Source organism: Lutra lutra, chromosome X (genome assembly GCF_902655055.1).
Source record: "Lutra lutra chromosome X, mLutLut1.2, whole genome shotgun sequence".
Taxonomy (NCBI): Eukaryota; Metazoa; Chordata; class Mammalia; order Carnivora; family Mustelidae; genus Lutra; species Lutra lutra.
Window position 1 is genome coordinate 35,206,960 of NC_062296.1, and position 21,102 is coordinate 35,228,061.

The following is a 21,102-nucleotide window of genomic DNA, read 5'->3' on the forward strand; positions in this document are numbered from 1 at the left end:
TTTTAAGCCACTAGGTTTTGGGATGGTTTATTACACTGTAATCAGAATATTACATCAAGCACAGGGAGTGAGTGGTTGTAGCCAAACAGACGAGTTATAAATTTCAGTGAGTCTACTGATTTTCCATATTAGGATCCATGTTTGTAGTTCCTGAAACCCATTTTCCTGAATATATACTCTCTAGGCATGTTGGCAGTGACGATGGGAGTTGGGGAACACAGATACAAAGGAAATTGAACAACCAGTCCTTGCCTTGAAGAACTCAGAGTCTCGTGAGACAAAACATCAGCACACTAAATGGCATGAGAACAGTTATAAGGCAACAAATCAGCAAGTTCAAACTAATACACTACGGCACAAATTGAATGCATGTGGCAATGTATGGCTACCCAAACAGCGGGATGGAGCTAGACATTTTGGACCCTGAAGGCAACACTTTAGAAAGGGCCCTTTTTCCTTTGTTAACAGTGAAATAAACATCTCCAGCAAATGCAGGGGTTAATTGGATGATATTAACACTTCTGAAGAAAGAAAAAGGAGGTAATTTCCAGGGACAATTTTTCTGGTTTTACTTTCCTGATATATGATTTTGGGGCAAGCTACAACTTCCCTGAGCATCCATTTCCTCTTCTCTAGGCTGGAGGTTAACAATCAGAGAATAGTGGGTTGAAAGTCAGGAAACCCTGACATGGAATCTCAAATCTGTCATTTACTAGCTGCATGACCTTGGACATATCACTTCCCTCCACCCCATCCATTTCCTCTTCTGTGACATGAAGATGTTGAGCTCCATGGTCCAGAAGATCCCTACTGACTCTGACACTTGAGGCCACAGATAGTTCAAAGTAGGTCGTAAGGGGTTAAAAAGTAATGATGATGTATACAAAAGTACTCTGCAAGCCATAAAGATATATAGATGTTAGTAATATCAATATGGTCCAGTTCCATGTTAAAAAAAAAAAAAATCCCTGTAGCTCTCCTCCAAATTTATGGGCTTAAAATATAAATGGGTACTTTCTGCCAAGGCAGCACTTTGGGGCTCTTAGAGGATTCTGAGAATTCTTTGTAACTACTGTCCATCGAATAAACACCTTTGCACTAGCCACAGTGCTATTGTGATTTTAAGGCTGGGTTCCTGGTCCAACTCTGAATCCCAGGGACTGCTAGAACAGTGGCGGCTGTGGTGGGGCACTCCAAGTTTTCTTCAAGACCCTTAAAGGTAAATGCCCTTTTCATGGGGCACAGGGAGGAAGCAGATTTCTAAATCATCCCTTCTCCCTTCATACAGACACCCATGTCCTCCCCCCCAACCCCCGCGTGTAAGGACACCAACACTTTGCCACTTTTCTAGCCCCGATGTATATTTGGGAAACACCCCCGAAATGATAAGCAGCTTGCTGGGGCATAGTTTTTAGAGACCAGCTCCTCCTGCGTTCCGCGCACCGGCTCAGGACCGGACCAGGTGCACTCAGAGGGGCCCTGCGCAGGAGGAGAAGGGTTGCGGGCTTCCAGACAGGGAAGTCAGAGGGTAGCCGGGGTCTCCAGCGCCCGCGCGAGGGATGGGGAGCTCCTAGGTGCATTCCAGCGCTGAGAGGGAGGAGGGGCTGGAGGAGAGGTGCGGTCCCTTTAAGACCCCAACGCCGGCTTAGCCAGAGGAGGGGGGTGCAGTGGGGGCGCTGCGTGATGGGAAAGTCGCCGGCTGAGCCTCACACTTTCTCCCGATTTCTTAACTTTGGGGCCCGCAGAGCAGGAGGAAAGCCGCTGTGCCGGGGCGGAGACCGGGCTGCGGGCTGGCGGCTGCTGCGTGCCCGCGGACTTCCCGCCTGCGCCGGGCGGCTGGCCTCTCCGGCCAAGTGGGGAGCGGACGGCGGGCGGCGGGCAGCGGGCGGGCAGGTGGCCCCGGGCCGCCGCGCCCGCGCCTAAGCTCTGCCCCCGGGAGCTTAGCGAGCCGCTGCTCCCTCGTGGTGTGAGGGCGGTGATGTTTTTCCTCCCACCCACTTTTGAGTCCTCCCTCCCCCCTCGCGCGCACTCTAGCTCTCGCCACAACCTGCGAGCCCCAGACCTCGGAGGAGCGCCCCGGGGAGCTCGGAGCGCGTGCACGCGTGGAAGACGGAGCAGGCCAGTGGCCAGGTCAGTGAGCAGTGCCCGATGTCCGCTCCCCCTACCTTCCTTTCCAGCTTTTGCACAGGTGGGGTGTCTTCTGTTGGCTCCAGCCGCCCCTGAACGCCCCCCCCCCCCCGCGCGCCCCGCTCTCCCCGGACCTGCCACCCCAACTCGCTGCTCTCGGGTCCAGCTGCCAGGGACCGGGTTGGAAGTGGGCTCCCAGGCGCCCGACCCGGGCAGGTTAGGGACCTTGGATTTGAACTCACCACTTGCCACTCCCTGCTGGGCCTGCTTATCTCCAGGCTCTAGCGCCCTGGGGAGGCCACTTGGCTAGCCACCTAAGGGCTTCTGCAGTCCCCTTAGTTACTGCTTGTGTCCCAAGAGGCTTTTTTCTCGCTTGCTGAAGTGCCCTGGACCTGCGGGTGATTAATTTGTGCTAAGTTAATGAAACAGGGCAGACGAGGCAAGAGGCTCCTCTACCCTCTGGACATCTGTCTCATTTTCTGGCCCAGACCACTGGGGTCAGAGCTTGTGATGCTGGACTCAGGAAGCAGCACGGTACTCCCAGAGTTTAGGGCCTGGAAAGCTTGCCTTTCAGACCCTCCCGGCTGGCCCTGCCACTATGAGAATGGGCAGTTGAGTTCTCAGGGCTCCAGGGTGCCCGTTTTGAAGGTGGAGTTGTGGGGAATAAAACCAAATGATGGCTGGCAAGGTGTTTTGTAAGCCAAATGTAAGGCATTGTTTGTCACTCATAAGCAGCAGTGAAAGCACTGACTCTGATTAGAGACACCCCGGACTAGAACTGCCATTTTTTCGGTGGCCACCCACCACCAGTGAACTGAGCTTTTCTTGTTGGGTGGTGGAGTGGGAAGAGGATCTCAGTGGATGGGTGCGTGCCTGAGACCCCAGTATCTTCTTGTTGTTTGGCCCAGAGAGAATCACTACCCCCCGGGCTGACCCACAGAAGACAGCAAATGTGAGTTTACAAGGGCAGTCAAGCCTCTCGGGAGGATTAAAGAGACATTGTGGGCAGTGAAGAACTGGCTGCCGTGCTCATCCCTTAGCCAGCCTTTGGGAATGTCTCTTTGGTTCTCTTCTACCCAGGAGACCTCTTCTGAGAAGGTCCCAACTTCTGACACTTGATGGCCCAGATTATCTTGTGATTCCAGCCAGGCAAGGAGCCTTCAGTCCCTTTGCTTGCTGCTAATGAACTCTGTGAATGCTTGTTTCATAGAGGTTCCTGAATGGATATACTTCTTTAGGTTCTGACATGTTTCTTGTTCTTTTGTAAGGCCCCTCTGCCCCCCTCCCAGTGTTAGTTGCAGGATTTTGTGTTCTTACTTGCTTTCTTGGGTGGGGGGCTAGATCCCCCAAAACAGGTCTGTGAGCTACTTTTCTAAGTAACCTGTAAGAGAGTCAGTGCAAGTTTGATGGCACAACAGCCCGAGTGAAGCAGAGAGTTAATGCAGAAATAACTCCAGTTAACTGGGTCAAAGTATAATTTGAAAAATTAAGGACAGTTTGGCTCTTTGCAAGTATAAGAGTCGGCATGTTTGCTGAGCAATGCTTGCTTAGGTTTTTTGATGCAGTCCGAACAAATGCCTTGAAACCACCTCCCTCCCCCAAAAGAAAAAGTTACAGGGATCAGGCGACATTGAACAGGGAGGAGTCCTGGGGAGGGAATTCTTCTCAGTTTATATTTCTGCACAGAATACAAAGACAGGACTTCAGATCTTGTAAATCAAAAGTGAATATTTGTAAAGCGATTCATTTTCTGATGTTCTCCATCACAGCCTGGGAGGCCACACAGATGACAGGAACGCCAAAAGAGATTAATTGCTCTCTCGTCACCAACTTTTCTATTTGCTCATAACATCAGTTGGGACCCAAGAAAAGCAAAAAAATTCTGAGAGCTGTTTTCTTGCCAGCTTGAGTTATGAAGCAATGCTACTGTTCACCGAATCGCCCAACCATTGTACAAGAAAAACAGCCCTGTTGGTTCTTGCATGGGGAGACCCGAAAACTGTGGTTTCAAAAAATACCCCCTGGAATCCATATGTGATTGTGATAAATTGGATTTCAGCGGTTAGAAAGTCTTTCTCACTCGAAGGCTTGGGGGATAAGCTTATTAAAGTAGGCTCAGATAGAACCTCACTGGGGTGGGTAGCTGTGTTGATTTGCTTCAAGGGGACCTGGTAGCTCTCCAAGGACAGAGATGTGCTAAGCGATTAAAGCTGGACCACAAGCTTACAGCGGGGACCAAGATGTCAGAACAACACCTTCAGGAGGCTAGGAACATGTCCTATGAAAATTTGGCCCTTGTTTAAGGAGAAGGAAGGATCATCTTGCCTTTATACTCAATATTTAGGTTGGCCCTTCAGAAACGGTCAGTGCGCTCAGTTCCCACTTGGGGTTAACCCTAGATTGAAATTTGAAGTGTCTTGAACATTTACATGTTTTCTAGCCATCAACTGGATGGGTTTTACAAACTCCAAAGTCTATGGAAATGACCTGTGGCTAGACCTGAGCGATAGCAAACTTTCTGTGTTCTAAGGCTCAAACAGCTTAAGATTTCCACTCCTTAGACAAGAAATGCAAGTCTCATACTTTAAAGAATTGCAGTTGCTTTGATGGTCTTCTGCATGGTGGTGCAGTGCAAACACATTGCCTATATAAATTGGCCTAATGTCCCTTCCGTTTTGCAGTGGACTTCATGTGAGAGCAATATGTCTGACCCGTCAAGGCGTTTAATTGTATCCATTTGCTAACTACATCCATGTTTTCCAACAAAAGTAACCGAACTGCAGATCTTTATAGATCTCTTAGAAGATGCAGGAGAAACATTGACCGATTTACCCCTCCTCCCTGAAGGATTAATAGTAGCAGTAGTCTTGAAGCTGAGTTAACTTGCATTTCAGAAATTGTTTGGGGGTGCCTGGGTGGCTCAGTGGGTTAAAGCCTCTGCCTTTGGTTCAGGTCATGATCTCAGGGTCCTGGGATCGAGCCCCGCATCGGGCTTTCTGCTCAGTGGGGAGTCTGCTCCCCCCTCTCTCTCTGCCTGCCTCTCTGCCTACTTGTGATCTCTGTCTGTCAAATAAATAAATAAAATCTTTAAAAAAAAAAAAAAGAAAGAAATTGGTTGGGTCCCGTGTCTATTATTTTTATCTTTGTTGCCAAAGGACCCATTTTGCAAACCCATTTCCCTTTTCTCCTAAAGAAAAATCTCTTGAGGAATCAACTCTAATTCTGTTAGAAAGGATGATTTCAAAATTTGTTTTTATTTTCCTATGATATGTCTATAAGGATTTTAGCCTTAGCACTGGATAGGAATGCATGCTCATTTGCTTGAATCCTACCCGAACCCCGCCCGCAATCTTTGCAAGACAGGAGAGGCAAGTGCTCTTTCTCACACAGGAAAACAGTGCTTACACTTAATATAAATTCTCCAGCATTTTTCCCCCCTGGTGAGTCAAAAGTTTAGGCATGGGTGATCTCCATCAGTTTCCGAGGACCTAAGTCTTTTTTTTTTTTTTTTTTTTTTTCTGCTTTCTTCTCAGCCGCTTCAATACACCAGGCCCTGAAAGTTTTGAGTGGCCTTTTGCAGTGGCGAAGATGAGAAAGAAGTGGAAAATGGGAGGTGTGAAATATATCTCCTCCTTGTTGCTGTTCTTTCTTTTCCTAGAAGGAAGCAAAACAGAGCAAGTAAAACGTAAGTGTCTTGAGATTTAAAAACATGATACTTTCTTGTAATTTCTTTGAAAATGTGCTTATAATCTGTAGGGATTGTGATTTAGCCCAAATGTGGCCATACAATTATTCTAAGAGAAGAAAGTGAATGTTACTGACTTATGCATGAGTTGATAAAAGAATGGGAGCTCTTCATCGGGCCAACTAAATTTAGGGCTGTTTTTCTGATTTTCATATAGTTTTCATCTCCTAGAACACATGACACGAGCCTACTTTCCTTTTCCTGTTCTAAACTGTACAAATCTCATTCCATTTTACGTAGCTCTAGAAATATCTGACAGATGAGCTGGATTTTTTCCCCAATTTCAGACTCTTCAGCAGAGGTTTTCAGTTTATGAAAAAGAATAACACAGAAAAGAAAAAAAAAAAAGAAAAGAAAAAGTAAGGCAGGCTCTGCCTATTCCCTTATGCCACAAAACGAAGAAGGAAAAAACCTTCACATGAACTGGATTCAGATGAAAAATCCTTTGAGGAAATTGAGATTCCAGGGACCGTGAGCAAATTGGATGCTGTTTATTGAAAGAACGTCCCCGCAAAGCCAGGGAATATTTCTAGAAAGTCAGCGATCCGTGTGATGGGCTAACACATTGGAGAAAGCCGAGTGGCAGGAAGGGGGTATAATTACCCACGTTTGGGAGATTGATGTGTAACCGTTGACATCGCTGCTCTTGTTAGGAGCTTTCTGCTGAAAGTACGAGCCTCACCTTCTTGGGGCCACTTGCAGGCCTCTCTGGGGTGGACGCTTGCTCTAAATTGGAAGGAAAAGCCATTGCTCGGGTTCCCCTCTTTGGCTGCATCAAAAGAAGCACAAAATGGAGACGGGCCAAGAAGGGCATTCTCTGCTCCACTGAACTTATTCATGAGGAGGAACTGTGAAAATCTTCCTGGTAGGAGCTGCAGCAGCATCTGAAGCCCATCACATTTATCTCCTTTATCAGCGGAAGTCGACTATAGCCGGCGAGAGGCTTGCTGACAGGGAGAACGGTGCCAAATCCATTCCACCATGACGTGTGTTTCTGTCCCCCTGTGCTTTTCATATTCCTCTCTGTCTTCTTCCCGGGAGAAGGGGTGCTTTTGATTAGGCTTCTGAGCACAAGTGACCTGTGGTGATATCTAGCGTGATGGGGACACGAGAAGAAGTCTAGCAGGGCCCAGGTTTCAGCAAGGAAACTCTGAATCAGTCTCTCTCTCTCTCTCTCTCTCTCCTGTTTCCCTCAAATGACCTCCTTCTGCCAGAAAACTCTCCTTTGAGTGGCTGTGATAGGAAAGTTGTCCATTCATCCTCAGCTCCGGTTAACAACCCAGCTGGGCCTAAGATCCTTGCTCTCTTAGGAAGAAACTGTTACTGATGGCTTGATAAGGGAAAGCTTGCAACTCTTGGAAGACCATCTCTTCTGGGAAGTCTTCCATAGGTATGAAGACTTGAAGATTACTGTCCACGCAGTCTTGAGCTTAATTGATAAACCAAAGAAAAATAGGACTTCAAAAATATTTACAGGCCCCTCCTGCCCATGAATTTGTCCCAAGCCCTTTTAATATTCTGTTGGTGTCAAAATGATTACATAGTAGATGGCCTAGACCCCCCAGTTCTCTTCTACTGTTTCTGGGATATAGTCAGATGATGAGGCTAAGGGTATGGTTGTTCCCCGAATGACCGGTTCAGGGTCATTCCGTGTGGCCATGCCCAAGCTAACTGTCTTGAGGACATGTGCTAAGTTATCTCCACTTAAGGGGAAATCTCAAAGCATATGCTCTCTGTATGTTGCCTTGATACACACAGATGCACACACACACATACATAAAAGGTATGCACGGAGATTTATACTGCAGCTCTAATAGGGAGAAGTCAGAAGCAGTGGAAATGCCTGTCCACTTGGGGTTGGTTACATAAACGATGTTTGTAACATATTCTCATGCTACCATTAAAAACAGTGCATATCATAAGTTTGAGAGCCCCGTGAAATGCTTAATTAAGTCCTTTTTAATTTTCTTAAATTTAAAATTAATAATACTCGTTGTCCAAAACGATCTGAAAGTATCTGGGCTTTATAAAGAAAGTTCGTCCCTCAGCTACCAATGCCCTTCCCAGGGGTAGTAGCCATTACTAATAGTTTGCTATGTGATCTTTCAAACTCTTCTCTGTGTCCTAAAAACACACGTATGTGTTTGTTGGTTTTTTTTCTTTTACGAAGATGGGGTACGACATGTATTTTCTATAACTTTTATTCAGATATGTGTCTGGGGCCTCCTTCACGTCAGAGCCTTGCTGTATAACCGTGCCGTATTCTTTCTCATGCCTGCATAGTTTCCCGTCGTATAAGTGTGCCATGGCTTAATTAACCAGTCACTAGTTGTTTATATTGAGGTTGTTTCCAGTTTTTGCTATTAAAACTAAGGTGTTGATGAATACCTTTTGGGCAATTAGGCAAGTATTTTTGATCAGAGTGGATGTTGGGTTTTCACCTTAGTGAGCACTGTCAAATTATCCTCCAGAATGCGTTGCATCCATTTATACTTCCACTGTCTGAGTGTCCTTCTCTACCTCCTTTACTAAAAGTATAATTAATCTTGTGGCCCATTTAATGGGGGGGGTCATGCTACAGCTTTGACCATATTTTCCTACTACTGGCATATCTTTGCAATTTGTTTTCAATCCAATTGAATTTCTTCAGTGACTGGCCCATTTTGCAGTTAGGTTGCTTGTCTTTGTGGTCGGTAAGAACTTACTTATGGGGGCGCCTGGGTGGCTCAGTGGGTTAAGCCGCTGCCTTCGGCTCAGGTCATGATCCCAGGTCCTGGGTTCGAGCCCCACATCGGGCTTTCTGCTCAGCGGGAAGCCTGCTTCCTCCTCTCTCTCTGCCTGCCTCTCTGCTTGCTTGTGATTTCTCTCTGTCAAATAAATAAGTAAAATCTTAAAAAAAAAAAGAACTTACTTATGAACATTTTGTTATATTGAAACTTGTTAGTGACCTTTTGTATTTAAAATACTATTTTTCCCATCTGTCCTTTGCTTTAAACTTTAAGATGGATTTGCCCATGGGGAGGTTTTAAGTGTTGGTGTCGTCAGATCAGTTATTTATTTCCCTTATGGCTTCAAAATTTCTTCTTCCCAGGGAGGTCCTTACCACTCACTCCGTAATATTTTTTTTCTACTGCTTCCATAATGTGGGGTTTTACCCATAGTTCTCTATTCCATCTAAAATTTATAGTCATGTATAGTGTGCAGTGGGGAGCTAATTTTTTTTTTATCTGTGGGTGGTAGGCTCATGACTTCTTTTTGTTCATCTCTGTGCTTGTTTATTCTGGAGTTTCCACATTTGGCAAGTATGACTTTTATGACAGGGATAAAAATCTGGGAGAACTCCGGGAAACCTAGAAGTGTAAAGGTAATACATTGTCATGTCTCTCCTTGCTGCCTGATGCCATTTTACAAAAGGGTTTTGACCCTTCATGGGTTGATTTCAGTAGAAGCTCCTATATCAATGCACACACTGCAGTCTGTTCGCTCTCCTGTCTTGGGCATCAGGGTGGAAAGAGGGGGGCATGCCATTTGGTCAAAGAGGCTCACTCAGTTGGTGTAGTATATGCAGAGGTCTGGAGAAAAAGCCATATTTGCAGGAGGCTGTTTTCACAAGGAAAGGGAGGGCTGCCACTTGCTAGTAGCCAATTAGCTGTTAGTTATGTTGCACTCCCAGGAGACAAGTGGGCTTCTGGAACCTAGGGAGTCCTGATGGTGCATTGCAATGGATGACAGAGCCATGTGTGGCTTATAGAAAAGTCTGTTACTGTCCAGAAGCAACAAGGTTTGAAGTCCGAAGCGGAGGCGGCTGGGGGGTTGGGGAGGAGGGGGGTTCTTTTAGGAACTCCATTATGCTTTGTTGTTGAAGTTGTAGTCAAAAAGGCCAGGAAGCTCTTTTGAAGTTCAAAGGAGCATAACATTCAGCGCATGATAATTCATGCAAATATGGGACAGGCACACTTGAAGAGTTTGCCTCTTTTGGCAGTTCTAATGTGGTTAATGAACGATGGATTAAAGTGAGGTGGAACAAGTGAGTTGTGAGGAATATTCAGTTATGTATTTCCAAAGGATCAGGCTGGGCCAGGTCTGGCAAAGGTTCTGGGGAGAGGGATTGTCCGTGTATTGCGTGGAGTGCGTTCCTGCTGGACAAGGTGTTGGCTGGATCTTCCAGGAGACTAGAATCTCACTCATTTTTTTCTCTTCAGGAGAAAAGCTTCCAATATCTGCCTGAAAACAAACCTGTTACGGAGCCTACCCTGAGCTTCTGTCATGCAAACAAACCAGACAGGCTTGAGTTTTCCTCTTCTAGCTTCTTGCTTGGACATTTGATTGGACATTATTGGATGGCAGAAAGAATTACAAGCAAAAGAGTAGATTGCTTTACGTCTTAGAGGCTCTTGTAGGTGGAAGTAGATGAAAGGGAGAACACCTCCACTTTGGATACCTTTATGTTTTGTAAAGTACATTCTTCTTTTTAAAAAAGATTTTATTTATTTGAGAGAGAGAATGAGCGGGAAGAGCAGCAGAGGGAGAGGGAGAAGCATGCTCTCTGCTGAATGGGGAACCTGATGTGGGACTCAATCCCAGGACCCTGAGATCATGACCCACATAACCCACTGAGCCACCCAGGTGTCCCACAAAGTACAATCTTAATGATTCTTTATTTTATGTCGGGGGTGCCAGTGGGGTTGGGAGTGGAGGCTCTGGGGTCAGCTTAGATCCAAACCCCAGGTCTTCAAATTCAGTGTTCTGTTCATGACACTAGTTTGCTTCTAGCAGTTCTCTAAGGGAAGCAAGTTCATACTCTTGAATAGAAGCCCATTCCTTTGCTTAGGGCAGCCACTTACCACATAAGGGGTGATCCAAGTGAATGAATAAAGAACTTTGTAACCAGGATTCCTAGGAGAGGCGGTATACTACTGGGGAGTTAAAAGGGACTAGCATGAACGTTATTCAGGAACCTGAAGAAGCTAAGCCAAAGGAAATTTGTGAGGAAGGTTAAAAATATGTGCCTCTGTGTCCATGCTTCTTAGATTTCCCTGATTTCTCAGTAGGATTGGAATGTCCTCAGAGTCTAATGGAAAGAGGACTGTGCTTTAAGGCAGGAGACCTGGTTTCTGGTCAGTTCTGTTGCTTGCTATGTGGTATCAGTTGAGTCATTCATGCTCTCTGAATGAAGGATTCTCTACTTATAAGCTGAGAATTCTTGTTCTCTGGACGACAAAGTGAAGGATGCCAGAGTAGGCACTGAGGAGGTGGGATGAGGGAAAATGAGGCTCTGGCTTTGGGTCCTTGGAGCACACCTGGACTTTTATCACTGTCCCAAGGTCATTGAAAAGAGCATTATTCCTTTAAGATTTATAGCCTGGCTGCTTCTAAAAAAAGATTAGGTACAGGCTATATATGAAAGAATAGCCACAAGCTAACATTTTTAAAGATGAAATGAAATAGAGCACCTCTGAAGAAAGTCGGAAGCATAGATGTTTTGAACACCTGCTTTGGTGCACTGTAGCATTCCCACTCCAAATTTGGTTTGTGCTTCTGAAAAAATAAAAAGAGGGAGTCTGGAGTGACTGGCAAGAGAAAATTCCAGTTCATCTACAGATATCATTCCTACCTCCCACCCATTTAGGCGGTATTGATCATGGGATGTTTGAATAAGGCACATTTGGGTGGTACAAGGATACCATCTGTAACCTTGGTTTCAGAGAAGAAAGAAGAATAGCCTTTCTTTATTGACTCTGTAAAAGAAGAGGGCAAGTAATAAATTATAACTCAATAAGTCTTTCTGTAAGTGTGAAGGCAGTGTGGTCTAGATCTTTTTAACTTCAGATGGTCTAGACATAGACTAAATTGTCAGTAATTAGACACCCTAAGCAAGCTTTACATTAACATGTTTTTTTTTTCTGATCTTAAAATAGATGCCAAAATAAAAAAGCTAAGGTACCTCCAAAAATAATAAAAAAATAAAATAGATGCTCATTTAAACATTCAGAAGACACATAAAATATAAAGAAAATGGGGACACCTGGGTGGCTCAGTGGGTTAAGCGTCTGCCTTCGGCTCAGGTCATGATCCCAGGGTTCTGGGATTGAGTCCCACATCCGGCTCCCTGCTCAGCAGGGACATGCTTCTCTCTCTCTCTGTCTCTGTCTCTCTAGCTCTGCCCTTCCCCCTGCTCATGCTCCCTAGTGTTTTGTTTTTTTTTCCATGCTCGGCTATGCATATGTAGTATCATACGTATACATTATTTCACTAAAATGAAGCCCTGCCTCATAACCAGTTTAGTTTATTGTGTCAATTCACAATAGATTCTTGAAAATGCACCTGCAATGGTGATAGATCCCATGTTGTTTGAAGCGAAAGCTGGATTTTTATTTATATATATATATATATATATATATATCTGTCGCAGGGCATGCAAAGGTGACCCCGCTGTGAATAAAGTTCAAGAACACATCTTGAGCTCTTTTTTTTTTAAAGATTTTATTTATTTATTTGACAGACAGAGATCACAACCTGGCAGAGAGGCAGGCAGAGAGAGAGGGGGAAGCCGGCTCCCCGCTGAGCAGAGAGTCCAATGTGGGGCTCGATCCCAGGACTCTGGGATCATGACCTGAGCCGAAGGCAGAGGCTTAACCCACTGAGCCACCCAGGCGCCCCACATCTTGAGCTCTTGACCAAATGGAAAGCAAACGTCCCTTAGCAGAGATTTACGCTGCCAAGGTGCTGATGGGAAGAACAACTTGTTTGTTCAAACAAGAGCTTTGATTTTTACCCAAAGTCCTGTATCAGATGACATGTAAGAGATTATTTTAGCCAGAAAAATACTCAGGTCAGGTCTCACCAGCCAAGCAGCCTTTCTGTGACAGGATCTCCATGTGGCCTCATAGTAAGGACTGAGAATACCACCAACTACCAGTTACCTGTGCTAGTGGGGGGCTAGAAAAGCACAATAAATTGAGATTTCATAGAAGTCTCCAGTTCTTATCTGAGTTGGTGGTGTGGCCTTACTCGCTGTCAAAATGCTTTGAAATATGGACTCTTTCCTTCTCATTGAGTTTGCCCACCTACTGGTAAAAAATTGAAATAGCCACCAAGGCGCAGATAGTGGGAAGGCCATGATGGTAGAGGCTGCTCAATATATATGAATTTGAATTAATTTGGGGCAAATGATCTAAGTAGGAATAAGGTAACTAACCCCAGACACACAGTAATAAGCTGAATATGCGGGATGGAGACTTTGGCTTTTTCCTGGCTTCCATAACCTGGAAGTGAAGTCTTAAAGCCCGGAGGAAATCTGAAAGAGACTTCAATCCTAATAACTCAACTGCCAGAGAAATAGGACACTTTTTCATGTGTAACTACTATATCTTGTTTTGCCCTTTCTGCACTTGGCTTCAAGTTTGATAAATGACAGAAGTATTTACGCTTTTTCTCCCCCTCTGCTTTATTATAGTCTAAAGTAGCCTTTTAAAAAATAATTAAAAAGGAACTTGTGTACTTGATTTATCCACTCATATAATGAACAGCAAAGATTCATTGCTCTTTTCACTGTATGCGTTATAATAAAATAAATATTATTGTCATACTTGCAGGATGATGTGTCTACAGTAATAGCTCTTATCAAAAACAGTTCCTAAGAATGTTTTCTTACTTTTAGACTGACGATTAAGTTATTGACATTTTGACCCAGTCCTGGGTGCTAGATAGTAATGATTGGGCAAAACATCAATGGCATAGTCACGTATCTCTGTTGTTTACTTTACTTTTATCTTTTTTTAAGATTTTATTTATTTATTTGACAGAGAGTGGCACAGCAAAAGAGGGAACAAATGCAGGGAGAGTGGGAGAAGGAGAAGCAGGTTTCCTGCTGAGCAGGGAGCCTGATTTGGAGCTGGATCCCAGGACACTGGGATCATGACCTGAGCTGAAGGCAGACACTTAAGGACTGAGCCACCCAGATGCTCCCATTGTTTACTTTTAATTATCATTATTTTTGTTAACAGGGGCCCCTAAAGTAGCAGGGATCTCCACTTTTAATTAGGGCCAAATGCACCATTTGAAAATTAGCTATGACAATGCAGGTTGAATGTCCATCTCAAATGTCAGTTGCAGTTACTTTGGGAGCAAGTTCTGCTCACAGATACCATTAGTTAATGGTAAGCCATGTATTCTCCAGCTGGTATCTGTCAGCTACTGGCAAGTGATAAGCTTACTTTTTCTTGCCTATATCTTCTAAAAGTTGGCGAGTCATCGTTGTTTAAATAAAATCGGCTCACATATGCGTCTTGTCCAAGATGATATACTGGGACTTTAGGTGTGGTTGATTATGCTGTGCAACTCATTAAATTCTCCCTTGGGTTAATGCCAAAAACTTTGTAAAAGTTCAGACTTCTAAGCATGTGCTAAAATTGACTTTGCCATAGTTTCTTAAAATTGATCATTGTTCAGTGTACTCATCGAGCAATCAGTGGTAATTGTGTTAATCCCAGACACCCATGGTAAAACGAGTCTTAAGGTTTATAGTGTTTACTTTTGTTACGTGCTTGAAAAAAAAATTAGAGTCAGTAATTGTAGAACTTTGTTTAGTAACTCTAGTAGCATTACTGTTCCATTCCATGTCTGCCTCCAGTTCCAAGGGTTTGTGGATTTCTATCTGGGGCATAATTGGTCAAATCCTATATTGTTGAGATGATGATACACTATTATGTTTGCAGTTAGGACTATGTTTCCATCAGAAGTTAGTGCTTGAGTAAGATTTTCATCAGGAAGCATAGTTTGCCAGACTCTGGTACCATAATATAGAAGAAATGCTGTGTGAGTATTATTAAGGTTAGAGAGAATGAAAAAGAACTTCCAGCTTGGCTAATCTAGCTTCGCAATTAGATTTTAAACCCCTTAACAGCATGGATACTATTTTTTTTGTCTTGTAAACACATTTTAAAAATTATATTATAAAGATTTTTATTTATCTGTTTGGTCAGAGAGGGAGAGAGAGAGAGAGAGGCAGGCAGGGGGAGATGCAGGCTCCCTGCTGAGCAAGGAGCCTGATTCAGGACTCAATCCCAGGACCCTGATCCCAGACCCAAGGATCCTGGGATCATGACTTGAGCTGAAGGCAGATGTTTAACCTACTGAGCGTCCGAGGCATCCCCATTTAAAAATTATTGAAGAATAATTCACATACAGTGTTTTGTTTCTGTTGTACAACAGATTTATTTAATAACCACTGTCAAAAAATTATGAAGTTTCCTCAAAAAATTAAAAATAGAATTACCCTATGATTCAGTAATTTCACTACTGGGTATTTATCCAAAGAAAATGGTAACATTAACTCAAAAAGATATATGTACCTTTATGTTTATTGCAGCATTATTTATAATTGCCAAGATATGGAAGCAACCCAAGTGTAGATGTGTGGATAAAGAAGATGTGGGATACACACACACACACACACACACACACACTCTTGCATGCACAAGCACACACAGTGGAATATTACTCATCCATAAAAAGGAATGAGATCTTGCCATTTGCAACAACATGGATGGAATTAGAGGATATTATACTAAGTGAAATAAGTCAGACAGAGAAAGACAAACATCATGTGATTTCACTCTTATGTGCTAAAAAACAAAACAAGGGTGGATATTATTTTATACTTTGTGCCTTTATCATAGTGATAGGTACAAAAAATGCAGAATGAAGCCTCCCAGCTGTACCATTTTATACAGTCTGTTGGGTTATCACTTGACTTTATTGTGGACAACACCTGATTCTTTAGAAGGTGGTCAAAGCTGTTTCAAATGTCTTATGGAAGAGTAACTTGAGAACACATTAGGCAAGAATGTGCGGAAGCCTTTTCTTTTCCAGTTTCTTAAAGTGGGTGACCTGTACCTTGCAACTGTGTAGCTGGAAAAGCTAGAATCCTCTAGTGGTTATAGCCCTTGGGTCTGAAGTCAGGGTACTTAGGTTTGAATCCCAGCTCTATACCCTGACCAGTCACATCAACTTGGGTGTGGTGCCAAATCTTCCTCTGCCTCAGATTCCTTATCTGTAAAATGGGACTAATAATAGAACCTACCTTATGTGGCTATTGTGGGCATTTAGTAAATTCGTGTGTGTGAAACCTTAGAATCTAGCCTGGCAAATACTAGTGGTTGTTTTGTTATTGTTGCGAATGCTATGACCATTCTCATCTGGCTGTTGTTTAGGCCCTAGTCACTTTTTACGTTTACCAGCTACGTTAAACTTTGAGCCACATTTAGAGCAGAAAAATTCAGATTGTTTAGTTTTCATATGCTGTCCAACAACACTCTTTAGAGACTGACTTTGGGGGAAATGGAATCTATTGACTGAAAACAAGTTATTTTTGGTAGATGTGTGGATTTCATGAATACGGGGTGCTCAGATGTCTTGAAAAGATCCATTTAATAATAGTGCCTGTGAAGTAACCTACCTTAAAGATATTTCAGAAATGAGATGGCAATTTCCTTAATATCAATATGTAAAGGATACCCTCCTTGTGGCATAAATGTATATTGTTTCTTTTCTTGCAAGTTAAAACCTTTTAGTAATTTGGATGTGAGTTTAAAAAATATGTAAAGGCACTTGAAACCCACACTTTGACAGCTTGTCTTATTTTCGTGGTTCCTTAGTCTTTCAGGGGTCTTAATCTTGGATTTATCACATTTTTTTTCATCTGGTAAGAAGTAAATCACCTGACCATGCAGACGGCAGAGCTGATAGTGAAAGCTCATCCAACTTCATATTTTAAGTAAGTAGATTTAATGTCAAAGTCTGAGGGAGCTAATTCAAGCAAGTACAGTAATCTGTAATCAAATGCATAATACACAAGGTTCCATCTTTGCAATGTGGATTTAAATCAGCAAACTAACTTTTAGCTTAGCTACATTTATGTCTTAGTGGCTGCAGACTTAGACGAGTAGAATTATTTATGTTAGCCTAATAATGACACTTGAATAGCCCCCTTCATGGATTTGCTTCTAAGTATATACCCAGATTCTTTCTGAAGTGTCTAGATAAGTCATATATGTGAAATGCAAATCACCTAGGTATTTGAGAGTGAGATTATAAATTTACCGTAGAAAAACAGTCACTCCCCTTTCACTCACATGTGGAAAGTAACAAAAGGTGCCTCATTTAAATGTTTGTTTTGGGAAATTTAGGATCATTCCTCATCGGTTAAAGATCCTGGGATTGTTAAAATATTTAAAATATTTCCTACTCCCTTCTAGACTATTGTGGATCAAGAGTCTTAATTTGTGTCTATACCAAGAAAATTGTATTTCTAAGACTCAGCTGAGAAGCACGCAAGTTCTGCCTAGAAAGTAATTTTGATTTTCTGAGTTCTTTCAGTTAACACATGATTTTGAGCATCTACTCTGAGCTTAAAAGTATAGATTAATACAACAATGATATCAAAAATAGTAATATCCTAAGTGGGGAAATAAAAATACTTATTAAAATTGAATATATATTCAACCTTCCTGATAAAGAAAAAGACTGGTTCTGTTTTCCACTAACAAATTGGCAGTTTTATTTTATTTTTTATTAAATTTTTATTTATAATCCCAATATAGTTAGGTACAGTATTAGTTTCAGGTATGTAATATAGTGATTCAACAATTCTGTACATTACTCTGTGCTCATCATGATACGTTTAATCCCCCTCGCCCATTTCACCCATTCCCCCACACACCTCCCCTCTGGTGACCATCAGTTTTTTCTCTATAGTAACAGTGTTTCTTGGTGTGACTCGCTCTCTCTTTTTCCCCCCTTTGCTCATTGTTTTGTTTCTTAAATTTCAGGTATTGGTGAAATCACATGGTAATTGTCTTTCTCTGATTGACTTATTTTGCTTAGCATTACACTTTCTAGCTCCATACATGTTGTTGTAAATGGCAAAATTTCATTCTTTGTTATGGCTGAAAATAAATCCAAATTCTTGGACCTACACCAAATAAAAATCTTCTGCACAGTGAAGGAAATAATCAGCAAAACTAAAGACAACCTACTGAATGGGGGAAGACATTTGCAAATGACATATCTGATAAGGGCTTAGTTTTCAAAATATATAAAGAACTGATATAACTGAATACCCAAAAAACAAATAATCTAATTAAAAAGTGGGCAGAAGACATGAACAGACATTTCTCCAGAGAAGACACCTACATGGCCAATAGACACATGAAATGATGCTCAGCATCACTTGGCATCAGGAAAATACAAATCAAATCTACAATGGCACCTCATACCTGTCAGAATGCCAAAAATCAAAAACACAAGAAACAACTCTTGGCAAGGATGTGGAAAAAAAGGAACCCTCATGTGTTGTTGTTGAGAATGCAAACTGGTGCAGCCATTGTGGAAAACAATATGGAGGTTCCTCAAAAAGTTAAAAATAGAACTACCCTACCATCTGGTAATCACACTACTGGGTATTTACCCAAATAGTATAACAACAATAATTCAAAGGGATACATGCACCCATAAGTTTATTTCAGAGTTACTTACAGTAGCCACATTATGGAAGCATCCCGAGTGTCCAAATTGGCAAAGTTTTATACAATTGAATTATCCAGTGTTGGGCATTCTCACCTACTGCAAATGGGAAGGTAAATTAGTATAGCTTTTCTGGAAGGCTGTTTGACAGTACAGGTCAAGAATTTGAATGCACTTAAAACCTTTGACTAATCAATCTACTTCAAGAATTTATATTAAGAAAATAACCCCTGTTGCATATAAAAATTTATTTAACAGGTATTTATCACGGAATTTGTTTTAAGAAAAGGAAATGCAAAAACCTAATACCCCCCAAATAGGTGATTGGTTAATGAATTATGGTTCCACAGTGTTCATTTAGAATCACGACACTAAGCATGAAGTATAAGGGAATATTTAATGGCACAAAAACATCCATGATATGTTAAGTTTAGAATATAGTTTATAAAACATACGACCTATATGTTGTTAATTTTGTGATAAAACTTTTATACATACAATGCACAGAAAAAAACTGGGAAGAGTTACTGGTTTCTGGTCTGACGTGTAAAGAGCTTAGAAGTTGTCACTCCCATTGTCACACACAAAAAAGCTGACGGAACAACTCCTCTTGAATCAGTTAGAAAATTGAGGTCACAGGGCAAACTGCCTTATATTCTTTTCTCTGAAATCTGGAAAGCTTGGTGAATATAATCACCACTTCTGAGTCCTGGTAGGAGCAAGGGTATTGCTGGAGAAGGAGTATGTCTAGCTTGAGAGAAAACTTTTTTGTGTGAGTTTTATGAGGTTCTCAGGATGAAGATTGGAGAAAAATTTCTTCCGGCTCCAGGCATAGGAGGGGAAAAGTATCCTGAAATAAGCCCAAAGCTCTTTGTTCTCCTAAATTAAGGCCCTCCCTCAAGGGAAATGATTTTACCAGAGCCTCCCTGATTTGCATTTTATCAGAGTCTAATGAACTGGAAAGAAGGGAAATACCCAACTCCACTAGCCTTCTTGTCTTATCTACACAGGTGGAGGAGAGCAGATGCAATTAGCACGTTTGAAGGTCACAGCTCAGAGGCAAAGACTCGCTAAAAGACTGAGAACTAATCGTATGATTTATAGAATGATTCTCCCTCCAACCCCTGCCACAATTTACTATGACATCGATAGGGCCTTTGTGTAATAACAGGAGATTACAGGTGAGAAAACTACACACCTCAGACACTTTTAAATCTAGAGAAGCCCAGAACAATAGGCAGGGAAATAAACAAGGACATTAGAGCAAATTTGAGCTCTGACATCACAGCTACGGCAAAGAGTACAAGTAGCCTAAATTCCAGGTAGGTTAACATAAAACCTCATGCTAAAAGCTTATTTACCTTAGTTACTTTTATCCAGTTCATCATGTCCAACTTTCAACAAAAAAGTAAAAGGTAGGCTGAAAGGCAAAAAAGCAGAGTCTGAAGACACAAATCAAGCATCAACCAGATTCAGTTATAGAAGATATTCTGGAATTATCGGACTGGGAATTTGGAATAACAGTGAGTAGTCTGCTTAGGACTCTACTAGGGAAAGTGGATAATATTCAAAATTAGATGTGGAATGAGAACAGGGAGATGGAAACTCTTAAGAAAGAAACAAAAGGAAATGTGAGAAGCCAGAAACACCGAAACAGAGGGGTGCCTGGTGGCTCAGTCATTAAGCATCTGCTTTTGGCTCAGTCATGATCCCAGTGTCCTGGGATCAAACCCCACATCTGGCTTCCTGCTTGGCAGGAAACCTGCTTTTCCCTCTCCCACTCCCCCTGTTTGTGTTCCCTCTTTCGCTGTGTGTCTCTCTCTGTCAAATAAATAAATAAATAACGTCATTTAAAAAAATTTAAAAGTCCATATAGATTAGAAGTAAAGGGACAGAGAAAGTTATAGCATGCTGACACTAATCAAAAGTAAGTGGGAGTAGCTAGATTAATTTCAGACAAAGGAGACTTTCAGAGCAAGGAAACGTGTATGCATCCAACAGGGTATCCCAAAGTATGTGAGGCAAAAACAGAGCTACAAGGAGAAACAGACAAATCTACTATTATAGTTGGAACTTTTACACCTCTCTATTAGTAATTAACAGGTCCTGAAGACAGAAAATCAGTAAGGATGTAATTAAACTGACCAGCACCATCAATCAACCAAATCTCATTGACTTCTATAGAATATTTTATCCAACAACAGTAGAATACACATTCTTCTCAAGCTCACGTGAACCATCTACCAAGATGGACCACATTCATGGGTCATAAAACACACCTTACAAAATTAAAAGTAATAGACATTATGCAAAATATCCTCTTAGTTCACAGTGGAATGAAACTAGAATTCAATAACAGAAAGATAGCTGTAAAATCCCCAAATATTTAAAGATTAAATAATACAGTTTGAAAAAGCACATGGATCAGGGTGCCTGGGTGGCTCAGTCAGTTGAGCTTCTGACTCTTGGGTTTGGTCCAGGTCATGATTTCCTGGTCATGGGATTGAACCCCGTGTCAGGCTCTGTGTTCAAAGCAGTCTACTTCAGATTCTCTCTCCACCATCCCCCCAACCTCTGCTCCTCTCTGCGTGTGTACTCTCTCTCTCTCTCAAATAGATAAATAAATAAAATCTTTAAAAAATAGCATATGAGTCAAAGATATAAGAGAAATTTTAAAATATTTTGAATTATATGAAAGTCAAGAT

At 42.1% G+C, this 21,102-nt stretch overlaps 1 protein-coding gene across 8 annotated transcripts in view; it reads left to right on the forward strand.

The window, feature by feature from the left end:
- The first annotated feature begins 1,705 nt into the window (after nt 1-1,705).
- The window catches only part of CHRDL1 (chordin like 1), a 117,483-nt gene continuing 98,086 nt past the window's right edge, over nt 1,706-21,102 (forward strand). For 2 of the 8 annotated variants that reach the window (XM_047716343.1, XM_047716346.1), the window contains exons 1-2: nt 1,709-2,130; nt 5,661-5,812. In XM_047716343.1, the coding sequence (XP_047572299.1) occupies nt 1,979-2,130; nt 5,661-5,812 (304 nt within the window). In that variant the 5' untranslated portion in view covers nt 1,709-1,978. Of the gene's footprint in view, nt 2,131-5,660; nt 5,813-21,102 lie in introns of all 8 variants that reach the window. The other 6 variants (XM_047716345.1, XM_047716344.1, XM_047716341.1 and 3 more) reach the window with 6 other exon arrangements.